Below are 12,429 nucleotides of genomic sequence, written 5' to 3'. Positions count from 1 at the left end.
ATCTCCCATTTCCTTCAGCGTCACCCCAGCTCATCTTAGTGATACGTATTCCTCTCTCCCCTAGAAACTTCTGTTATCACCTCCTTTCCTCTTATCAAAAATTTTTTATCAGTCATTTACACTTTGGAGCAACTGAAGTGTTGTCAGCGCCTAAAGGAATTTCTGGTGTCTAAGGCAAGCTAGAGAGGCATTTGAGAGACAGTGTCTTCCTGCGCATCTTAGAAATCACACTATGAGCTGCCTCATCTACTCATGTGTCTGATTGGCCTTTCCCTATAGCTAACATATTTCATCAATTTCAGGGCATATTATTTTGTTTTGTTTTCACATTTCTTTTTTTTTTTTTTGATGTGGACCATTTTTAAAGTCTTTATTGAATTTGTTACAGTACTGCTTCTGTTTTATGTTTTGTTTTTTTGGCTGTGAGGCATGTAGGATCTTAGCTCCCCGACCAGGGATTGAACCCGCACCCCCTGCATTGGAAGGTGAAGTCTTAACCACTGGACCTGCAGGGAAGTCCCTGTTTTTACATTTCAACAGCTCTGAGATCAGGATGTATCTTATAATCATTGATGTGTCATACTCTAAGTAGCACTGCTTACTTTTTTCAGTGGTTGATAAAATAATGATGCATCTCATTATCCAGGGTGTTACACAGATGAAATACAACGCTGCTCTTATAGAGATAACATGCTTGTCAGGAGGATTCATTAAGGGGTCAAGGAGAAAAGTGAGGTAAGGCAGCAGTTGCTTTGGAATCAGATCAGGAAACAAAGACATGGGCTGTTTCATTTTCTTTCACCTTTCAGTTGCTAAGCATTACCTGGATATTTGGATTCTGCCCATTGATATCAGCTTTGGAAAGATCTGGAAAGTTTGGTAGATCAAGGAGAAAGGATCTGGGGCCATCTCTTTGCAATGAAGGGGGCCCAGCCTCTTGCTGGAATTGCTGTCTGGGGAATGGTTGGTGTGCAGACTGGTGGTCCGAATACTCCCCTGGTGTTTCTTTGGAGAGAGGAGAGCTGGTTTCCGATGTCGAGGCACTTTCCATGTTGAGGTTATTCTAAAACATACAAACAAGCAAATGAACAAATAAATAGGAGAAGCATGATTTAGAAATGCCACCCTTAAAAATTCAGGACAAGGACAATTTCAGGGGCTGGAATTAAGCCAGGATGGTATTCCCAACTTGTTTTCCTTCCATGGCTTAGTTTTTCTATCTTCAAAAAGCTAAATCATCCGGAAATTTTCCTAGCCTGCTACTTGGGAATTTTCTGAGGGCTAATGTGTGATTGGATATTAATCAAACATCAAAGCATATCAACAGAAAGTGCTAATCTGAAGGAGACTAGGTGCTCATTTAGAACTGGAATCAAATTATGGTTTCCTTATCACAGCTTCAATTGATTAACCACTCTGGCTTGAGTCATAGCCCCAGTATCCAGTGTTTGTTTCTTTGGTGTGGGTCGGCAGAAGATCTGACCAAACTGGGTAAAATACTTCAGCCAAATCATTGATTATTTCTAACCATCCATCCATCCATCCATCCAACCATTTTTTTCATCCATCCACTCACTAAGCTATTTAACTTTCATTCCTCCTTCCTTCAATTCTTTCATTCATCTACTCATCCATCCTTCCATCCATTTATCCGTCCATTCATCCACACAGTCAACAAGTGTCAACCACATGCTAAGCACAGGAAAGCCATGAACAAGACAGACACGGGTCCTATTCTCTTAGAGAGTATGTCTAGTTGGGGGGAATAAACAATAAATACACACATAAATAAGATCAGGTCAGAGAATGGTGATTGCTAAGAAGAAAAGGAAGAAGAAAATGAGATAGAGTGGTCAGGGCAACTTTAGATAGGTAGCTGGGGAAGACCTTCCTGAGAAGGTGACATCTGAAGTGAAACCTGAACACCTGTAATTATCTGGGGGAAGAACATTCTAGCAGAGGGAACAGCAAGTAAGACAGTCCTGAGGTAGGGATGGCTTGTCTCATTTGAGAAACACAGAGAAGGCCAGTGAGGCTGGGATGGAGTGAAGGAAGGGAGAACGACCCAAGATGGGGATGAAGAGGTGGAGACAGGCCAAGAAAAAGTGACAAAAAGGCATTCTGAAATTGAATGTCTTTATCCCGGAAAGAAAAGTCCAAGTCTGTTGTTTTTCCAAACTAGCAAAAAATGTCCGTGTTTAGTTGTCACTAGGGGAAATTTTTTCCAGTGACTGAAGAGTGTAGTAGTTGCTGGACTTCTTTCTCAAAGCAGCCCTTCTTCTGCTCTCATTCTTCCTGGACCTCTTGTTGGATGTTTCCTCCATCCCTTCAGGCATAGCATTTTCATGTTTACTGGTGGAGGGAGATGTGGAGATAGAATTCCACCAGTGTTTGGGTCAGTGGTTAATGTTCTTGTTATTCTTGGGCATGTTTGGGGGTTTTGGAGTGAATATTCCAGCACATTGCCTCCACACACACTCCCTGCCCCCTCTCACAGCAGCGTCTTTGACCCAGTCAAGGGGTTACACCTGGTATCAAAACACTCCCGACTCTGAGTACCCAAGGTCAAGAATGGCCTGAGGATGAAACACATGCAGTGGGTAATGATCTTATTAGAGAGCTGACCTGAGGGGATGGATTTTTCTCTCTTTGAACAGACATGGGGCTGTGAGGAATAAACTCACTTGTGCAGAGACCATGTGAATGTTCCCAGAGGCCAAGAAGAGGTTGAGCTAGAAAGAAGCATGTCTGCTGTCTCTTCCTTAACACGTGCAGTTACGGCAGGGGAAGCGGGCTGCTCTTCATCATGTCTTTGCTTGCCCTTCTCCTCTGCTCAGGAGATGTGGCCAGGGGCAGTGTCTTTGTTCACCTCTCCTGTCACCTTTCTGCCATGTTTTCATCTCCTGACACTTCCTCCTAGGGGGAGTTGCCCTGCCATCCCCAGGCATTGCTCAATGCAACAGAGGCCAAATGTATTATACTGAGATTATATTATCCAGCACATAGAGAGAGAGAGACAGAGACAGAGACAGAGACAGAGACAGAGACATGCTAATTCTTTCCTCAACGTAAGACCTTTCTATCATAGCCCAGGGGAAGATAACTGAATGCAACTGTTCCCTTGTTTTTCTCCCTGGATCCTCAACAGTGTTAGTAAGGACAGTTGACTTCTCATGGAGAATTTATTGCACAGGGTTTGGGAATCTAAGTCTCAGAAGGGACCCAGGATTTGCTTGTCCATGGCTTGAGGGATCCCCGGCAAATCCAACCCTCACTTCATTATAGCAACTGGGACATACTGTTTAACTGTGTTAAAGATGGAGTTCTTTTTACTTTTCCCTGTGATGAAGCACTCTTTCTACTATGAAAACTTATATTTTATTTTATATTTGGTACTTTTGTTTTTTGGCCACACTGCATGGCATGTGGGATCTTAGTTCCCCAACCAGGGATTGAACCCATGCCCCCTGCAGTGGAAGTGAAGAGTCCCAACCACTGGACTGCCAGGGAATTACAGAAAAACTTGTATTTTAGAAGAAGGATAGGAAAGGTATCTGTGCTGCTTATTTGGCATTTCACTTAGATGGCTGAAAAAACAAGGACTGAATATGATGGGTTTCTTGATCTGACTCTGGAATTTTTACTGAGAGGAGATACACTACCCCAGAGTGATCCTGGCTTAGACAGGGACCAAGAAAACCCCTTAAAGTCTCTGTGGCTCAATAATCCTCCATGTAAAACAAAGCAGACGATAAGGAGAATCCCATGCTGTCCCAGCAGGATGGTCAAGAGAACTCAGGGTGGGTTGTGACTATACTTGAAAAGAGAAATATAGAGTTAGGGCAACCGGGCTGGACGATTCAGGCCTCAAGTGCCTCTGCCACGAAGACGGGGGCTAAAGTACATGTTGGCTTGAATTATGGACACAGTTGTGGCATTTCTCCATCTTTCCCCAATCCTCATCCTCCCAACCCCTCCAACAACATTTGGAAGATGAGAATGGGAATAATAAAAAATGCTAATCACGATCTCTGAATATCTGAATTATTCTTGCATTTTTACAAAAACATATTTATCTGGAAATCTTGGCTCCCTCGAAACCGTGGCATGCCCCCAGACTGTTCAGAAACTGGAAGCTCTACGGTAGGGGGAGGGTGCCTTACAGTGAATCATATGAAATGAAGCTCCACTTTATTCAATCAACGACAAGATTCAGGGAGTAACCATTATTTTGGTAATCAAGAATTTAAATCTGGGGCGGGAGACAGTAGACAGGGTCTGCTAACAAGGCAGGAAAACACCTCTTCATTCTTTCTCAAAGACCCACTGTACGGCTTCCTTGTAGAGGCCCCACTGCAGGTCATGGTTGATGCGCCGAGCTCACTCACCAAGAGATCCACTTAATTATTCTAGCAGAGTAAAGATTCTCAGGAAGGGTGGATCTCAGAATGAAGATTTAAACAGTTGGTATGTTATTCAGAAAAGCAGACATTAGTCTCCGAAGACGTGAGCTTTGGACAGTCCAGGGATTGAAGGAAAGAAATATCACCATTCTTTCCAAGGTGCTGCAGGATTCGTTTTGTTGAAATTCAAGTGACATGAGGGCATCTGCTCAGTTTGGGAAAATATGTCTTTACCCACAGTGTGTCTTTGAGTTGACTTTCAATCTGTGACAATGCTGCAGCTCCAGGAGCAACGTTCTCTCTAACCTGCGAGCTGTGACTACTAATAAAGAGAGATAGAAGAACTAAAGCTAGTTAGTGGTTTATACGCATGCAGTGTTCCACTGCCAAGGAAGGTGACCTGTGGTGGCCAAATTGTCCAGCTGCTGCTGAACGCTCCCCATCTTTGGGCATAGCTCCTGTCCCTCCATTGTTTTACAACTTATTCTTGTTTAAAATAGGAATAAAGTACTAATATTGTAAAGTGTTAACAATAATAATAAAATTATAAACTAGGCTCCATGCTCATGCAGCCTGGAGTTGTGCCTTAGATGGCAGTATTATTGTGGCAGATATTGTAGTTTCCTCCCCAATATCCGTTCCCCACTTTTTTTTTTTTTACTCAGTGTTTATTTCAGGTGGCAACGTGCCTGGCTAAAACTACATGTCCTAGCATCCACTGCAGCCAGGGATGACCATGTGACACGGTTCTACCCTATGAGATGTAAGTGGAAGGTGCCTGATGGTACTATTGGACAGAAGGCAGAGTCAGTTTGCCTTTTGCCTCTTTTCCGTCTTCCATTTTCTCCTGGCTGAACTGTGGATAGTAGTGTTGGAAGTGAAATGATGCCACTGGCAAGAGGTTGAAGATACACGCCAAAGGTGGCTGAATGGAAAGACAGAGGAACTGGGGTCCCCGATAGCATGGCAGAGCCTTCATACTAGTCCTGGAATGATGACCTCTGAACTTCTTGTACCCTTGATACAAACAGTAGTATTGACAATACTGCAGCCCTAGTAGCAATGTTCCCTGTACGATTCTAATTTGAGAGCCGTGACTGCCAATAAAAAGGGAAAAGCCCTGTTTAGCAAAGTGACTCAAGACTGTGTACCATCCCCAGCTGTAGGAAGTACCAACAGGGCATATAGTGAATCATCACCGTGACCTTCACAATGGCAGCCAGGTTATGGGTACTCAGCTCTGCTGCTAATTTTCATAATATCCTTTTCCAAATCTGCCCTCTACCCCCTTCTCTGTATACGTATAGAATCTTCTATTATTTCAGCATCTATACCTTACATTTCTCAAATCTATTACTCACTGGGTAATGTAATATTTCCTTAATTTATCCAAAAATACTATCATTAAAGTGCAAGGACTTTGCCCTCAAAGGATCCAGAGATCCTTGGACAAATGGCTGATCCCAGAACTTGGGCAGGGAAGTCAAGGTGAGTTTGGGATATTTTGCTGTGTCAGAAAGCCAGGAAGACTTCAGTGATTAATGGTGTCCTCTTGAAAGAACACAGGAGCCAGACTGAAGGGCCCACTCTGCACCAGGATTAGACAATTTGGGCGTTAAAACAAAAAAGGTTGTCGTTGACTGCCATACATTGCATCTGTGACATTCCATGAGCCTATGATGATACTCATAAAAGAGAGGAAGCCAGAAAAACCATCACCCCCGTTCGAGGTAGGGATCATAAAACTCCTTACTTTGAACATTTGTATTAAAAAGAAGTAGAGTTTTGTCTAAGGAAATAAAGTTTGAACTGAGATTGAAAAACACAGGTAAAATGAAGCCCGTGAAGCAGGTGAAGAGGACGGAGCAGAGGGGGAGATGGGCCAGGGAGCACTGCAATCCTGGCAAAGGATACGGTGGGTGCAGACTCCCTGAGGCCTCCCAGGGCCTGGCGCAGAGGCCCAAAGGCTATCAGAGCTGGAATGGAGTGGGTGTTAGGCTCAGTGCCAGTCTGCTGTCTTAGTAAGCGATCACTGAGTAAATAATACAAATGCTAGGCCCAAACCCAGATGTCTGGACCCACCAGCCTTCGGTCTGAAAGCTTTCTATCCTACTGTACTGTGACTTTTCCATTAGGTCCCCACTTCCCCACTGGCATTCTCTGGGTCGTCTGGAGTCTTGCTAAGCTTTATGTGTGGGGATCGCCTCCCTGGCTCTCATCGGCTGGCCCTGGATGCCCCTGAAAGCTCTGTGAAGATGTGCTGAGAAGAGAAAACCTCTCATCGGCAGACCAGGTACAGTTTCTAAGATAACAAGCCCAGGCACTTTGTCATTCATGTCCTTTCTCCCCAGGACATCCCTGGCCCAAGACCAAGGATGCCCAGCAAACGCCCTTAGCCCCTGTGGCACGGACTCGCTCATTTTGGCTGTCCTTGTGACCAAGGTGGATCTCCACGGCCACATCAAGGTCAGCATGGCCACAGCGGACAGAGTTGCCAGCTGGTCATTTGACATAGGAGCGAGCGAGAGAGGGAGGGGTTCTTTGGAGAACCAAGTCACAGGGGAAATTAGGGCGATCAGCTCGAGGGGGACAATCAAGGTGTGAAAATGGGCGATGGGTCCACCTTTGGAAGAAGCGTGCTAAGCATCATTGTCCCAAGTCTGCAGCCAGCCACCTGCCCTGTTCCACAAACATCAACCAAAGGCTGGAGTATGAAAAACCGGGCTGATGTGACCACTTCCAGAACCTCCAGGAGAGGCACAAGCTAGTACCAAATTGTGGCTGGCTTGGACAGTTTTAGTGCTTTTTTTTTTTTTTTTGAGGCTGTGGTAACTATTCCCAGATTAACACAACCAGGCAGACTTCTTGGAGGCAGATGGGATGGCAAATTTCTGGAGGGCAAAGAACAGGCCATATCTACAATCTCAAACCCCACACCCTCCAATTCCACAAGCTCGGGGGGCACCCAATAAGTACTAGTTGATGATAATGATGGCCATGGGCCTAGTTAGATTTTGTTTTAATTAGGCTCAGGCTACAGGCCTCATTACCCCTAATGTGGCTTTTATGTGGGATTCTAAAGAAAAAAAAAAATCCAAGACTCTTATATTGAAGATATTAAAGAAGATATTATTAGCAATGCTTTTGGTCTCATAGACTTTGAACAACAAACAACAAAGATTATAATTAACGTCACTGCAGCCTCTCTCCTTAAAATATATTAACAATATAGCTAATTAGCAATATGTCCTCATTTGGGGCTGGACATCTGCATATTATTATCGACAATGCTTGTTTCCTTTTTCCAGATTAAAGGCAGCCATGCTGCACCCAGGCATATGGCCACACTCCTTCCACATTAAAACACTCCATATTCTTCTCCCCACGATAAACACACTTGGGGCTTTATCTGTGTTGGGCATTGATTTTTGTCTGGAATATTTCCACACGTCTAAAAATAAGTTCAAGAATGCCATGGGTGGTATTTCAAAGGGAAGAGCAAAAATTTCCCTGTTTGGAGAGAAGAAAAGAATAAAAGGGTACTCTGATTATCTTTACACATGACTAGGGAGCAAGCGCTCCCAGGAAGAGAAAACCAGGAGAGTGAACAATGTGAATTTCAGACGGGAAAGCCTGCTTTCTCAGGGGGTGCGCTCGTTCTTAGGGCTTGGGAAGATGGCAGAGAGATGGTGATCACAGGAACGGAAGCAGAGGTGGCGGAGGCTTGTTCAGTGCAGTGTTGGAGAGGAGGAACCAGGATCCATGGGGAGGTCCTCGCACTGTTGAACACACCGATGAGGTCAGCCACCTTCTTTTCTCTCTAGCGGTGTGTGATGGTAATCACACCCCTTCAGGCAGCAGGAACAGAGCAAATATCCGTGGCTCTATTTTATGGCAAGCACGAACATGCAATGCCCCTTTGCAGGAAAGTACAAATTCCTGGCAGAGGGAAGTGGCCAGAACTGTGCTTCAATCTTTGCTGTCGGATCCTGAAGACAATCCTGGCAGCTAGTGACATAGGCACGTCGTGTTTCAAGAATGCAGGAGCGTTTCATCTTGGTTGGGAATGGAGCCCTCTGTTGAAAGTCTGACTAATAGCTGAGGAATCTTCTGTTATGGGGGCAGAATGTATCAGAAGGCTGTTTACTCTAGGGCTTGGGAGTGACCTTGCTTATGATCTCAGGCGATGCTTTGGAAGGAATGAAGAATGGCCGACTCCTTGCACTTGGGCAGGGAGCTGGCTCCACAGGGGAAGGGGTCGCTGGTGTGTCTCTCCCACCCCTGCGTTTCCTTCTTGATCGAAGTCTCTTGGGGCCGGCTGACAAAATGGAAGTCAACGCCCCACTAGCTCGTCGTCTCCGATACTTCTGTAAACAGCTTTGATCTTGAAAATGTGCGGATTATTGGTGATTTTTCAAGTTGTACTTTCTCCACTGCTGGCAAAGAAAACAGAGTGAGAACCACCCGGGCCCCATTTCCTTTATGTCCTGTTAGGCTAAAGAATGAACAGAAACGAGACGCAAATTATTCTTTTAAGTCTAAGAAAACATGTGAGAAGTAGAGTCCAAGGCTGGAAAGCCAATTTGGCTAAAGAAACCTTCAGCCATCATCTAAACCGTCTCTGCCAACGGAGGGGGATGGAGAAATGGTATTTTCCGGACTCCTTCTCCGGGCAAATGGTGGAACTGCCTAGAAGGGACGCGTGTATAAGTTCTCTTGGGGTGTGAGACAAACCTGCTCCCCAGTAAGCTGAGGGAAGATTTTGTCTGCTGAGAGGGGTATTTGAATTTGAGGGCGGCACTAACTTGCTCAGGGCTATAGAGAACAGGTGAAGGGTGGCCACCAGGGGGCTTCAGCCACGTGGAGCTCAGCCTCTCCTCTAAGTCCAACTTTGAGCAAATATTCAATGAGTGTGGATTACTGTGGACTTTTCAAACTGTGCTTTCTCCATATCTGGGAAGTAAACAGAGCGGTAGCTATCCAGATCCTTTTCTGGAGCCCAGTTTGGAGAGGTACCAAATTATTAGCGTGCCTAAATGGTCTAACGATCTAAGTCCTCCCTTGACCAGAGGGAATGTGTCAAACAGGACAAGGAGACCCCGGCGGTGAATGCCCCCTGCAGTGATTCTGCGCCTCCCCACATGGCCTGGGGGGCACCCAAGGCCAAGGCAAGGCTGGTGTCCACTGTCGCGAGGCAGAACCTGGAAGACAAGTCAAAGGGCAAAGACTGGCAGAGTTCAGACTGGCCTGGGTGGGGGTTGGTGGCCTTGGGGACCCTTGCCCAGCTTATTGTTTTAATTAAGAAGATGGATTTCTCTCAACACGCAAAGTTAAGACCCATCACTGAAACCTACCACAGATCTTTCTGCTCCAAGTACCTCTAAACTAGATTTTAAAGGGAACTGGACCTTAACCTTGGAATCCTAGAGAAGAGTTCAAGTTGTTGAGGAAGGGTCCTAGGATAGGAGGTATGAGGCCCAGTCTACGTCTCAGCATTGCCCCTACCTAGTTTTATAAGCTTAGGCAAGTTCCTGTACCTTTGCACCTAGATTGGTAGGGTTTGCAAAAATGTCCTCTTTCTGTAAATATCTATGCTTTGGGTAGCTGTCTCCTACACTGCCTTTGCATCTGGTCATGTGACTTACTTTGGCTGTTGGATAAGCAGAGATAAGTGTGTCTTAGAGCTTGCCTTTTTTTTTTTTTTTATTGCTCTTTGCAATCTCAAGGCCTGGGCTAGCCTGTGGGATGAGGAAAGACATGTGGAACAGAGACGATCTACCCCAGACTGAACAGCCTGCCAATGACCAATCGCTCAAATGGAGACCATCCTAGACCATCTGGACCCAGCTGAGCCGGTCCAGACTAGGAAAGCCATCCAGCTGACCCATGGAATCGTGAGAAATGATAAACAGTGGTGGTTTTAAGCTAATGAATTCAGAGTGGTTTGTTACATGGCAAAAGCTAACTGATATCAGTTAGCAAAAGCTAACTGATAATGGGACCTCAGTTATTTCTTCTGTAAAATGGGTGTGGCGACATAGGATGGGAACTAGAGAAAACCTCTCAATCCATCTAGTTCTGACCTCCTAGGACTGGAAGCCTCAAGAGACACTTGTCCTGGAGAAAGTGTTTTCTAACAATTAAAGAAAAAAACCTGATACCAAATGCTAAAAACATCAAACTGAGAGTGGGGAAATTAAACAAAAATGTGATGGTTCTAAATGCATGAAGTGCAAATACTATCTTCAATGTCGAGCACGTTTCCTTCTTTCTCCCATCCTTCTACCTGCTGACTTAAAGCTGGGTCAAATCTGTTGGAAAACATCCCTCTGCCTACTGCTTCCATCATTTACATGTGCTGCTCTGTTAACAGCTCCAAGGTCAGTGTTTCAAAGATTCGGGGCTGAGACTTAACAATTCTCCCTCACACTTTCATGATGCACCTGTATGGCTTTGTTGGCTCTCAGAAACTAGTAATGCTCATTTATTAGGGAAACCCTACTGACACTATAAAACAATTATAGAGCCATCACAGAGCAGCTATAGCCTAGGGTGAAGAGAAAGCTGTACACCACCAGGCCCGGTTCCCTTTCCCACCTGTCCGCACAGATTGTTCTTATTTGGACTCCTGTCTGTTCTCCTCCAGGGAAACTGTTTGATCCCTGCTTGGAAAGCTGGAAGCTGATGTGATTGTGGGCCCTGGACTTAGCTTGGCTAATCTTTCTCTATAAATGGATGGAGTTTTTTTCTGTTTATAGAGTCACTCAACAAACACTTTCCGGGCATCTATGGCTTGGCCAAAAAGTTCCTTCGGTTTTAAAGTAAAAATAAAAGACACGTTCTTCATTTTCACCAAGGACATTATTGAACAACGTATTCACTGTTTTGTTCCACTACCTTCTGCCATTTTTCAGGCAACTTCATAATTCCATCTTCCCAAAACTTTTTATCTTTTTGAGCAAAGAACTGTTCCAGTTGCCTTTTACAGTCTTCCAGGGAATTGAAATTTTTTCCATTAAAAGAATTTTGTAAAGACCTAAATAAATGTAAACTGAAGGTGCAGTGTCTGGTGAATATGGCGGATGAATCAGAACTTCCCAGCCAAGCTGTAACAGTTTTTGCCTGGTCATCAAAGAAACATGCGGTCTTGCGTTATCCTGATAGAAGATTATGTGTTTTCTGTTGACTAATTCCGGACGCTTTTCATCAAGTGCCGCTTTCAGTTGGTCTAATTGGAAGCAGTACTTGTTGGAATTAATCGTTTGGTTTTCTGGAAGGAGCTCATAATAGAGGACTTCCTTCCAATCCCACCATATACACAACATCATCTTCTTTGGATGAAGACCAGTCTTTGGTGTGGTTGGTGGCGGTTCATTTCGCTTGCCCCACGATCTCTTCCATTCCACATTATTGTACAGCAACCACTTTTCATCGCCTGTCACAATTTGTTTTAAAAATGGAACGTTTTCGTTATGTTTCAGTAGAGAATTGCATGCGGAAATACGGTCAAGAAGGTTTTTTTCGCTTAACTTATGTGGAACCCAAACATCAAAGCGATGAACATAACCAAGCTGGTGCAAATGATTTTTAATGCTTGATTTGGAGATCTGGAGTATGTCGGCTATCTCCCGCGTGGTGTAACGTTGATTGTTCTCAATTAATGTCTCGATTTGATCTCTACCAACTTCCGACCATGGAGCCTCGTCCAGCGAGAAATCTCTAGCACGAAACTTCGCAAACCACTTTTGACATGTTTGATCAGTCACAGCACCTTCTCCATACACGGCACAAATCTTTTTTTTGTGTTTCAGTTGCGTTTTTACCTTTCTTGAAAGAATAAAGCATAATATGCCGAAAATGTTGCTTTTTTTTCCATCTTCGATATTAAAATGGCTACACAAAAATTCACCACTTTTGATAAGTTTTTTTTAAATGCACGCTAATATGACAGCTGTCACAATACAATCTAACAAAATTGTTTCGAATGAAGTTAAAGACAACTAAACAGTACCAGAGCCATCTTATA

At 44.4% G+C, this 12,429-nt stretch overlaps 1 protein-coding gene across 1 annotated transcript in view; it reads right to left on the bottom strand.

Annotated features, from left to right (window-relative positions):
• The window catches only part of ISM1 (isthmin 1), an 86,530-nt gene that overhangs the window by 26,877 nt on the left and 47,224 nt on the right, over positions 1 to 12,429 (bottom strand). Inside the window, exon 2 of the mRNA XM_060124267.1 lies at positions 824 to 1,063. Coding sequence (XP_059980250.1) covers positions 824 to 1,063 — 240 coding nt within the window. The remainder of the gene's footprint in view (positions 1 to 823; positions 1,064 to 12,429) is intronic.

Source organism: Lagenorhynchus albirostris, chromosome 15 (genome assembly GCF_949774975.1).
Source record: "Lagenorhynchus albirostris chromosome 15, mLagAlb1.1, whole genome shotgun sequence".
Lineage (NCBI taxonomy): Eukaryota > Metazoa > Chordata > Mammalia > Artiodactyla > Delphinidae > Lagenorhynchus > Lagenorhynchus albirostris.
Note: the sequence above shows the minus strand (reverse complement) of the source record. Positions and strands in the feature narration are given on the sequence as shown.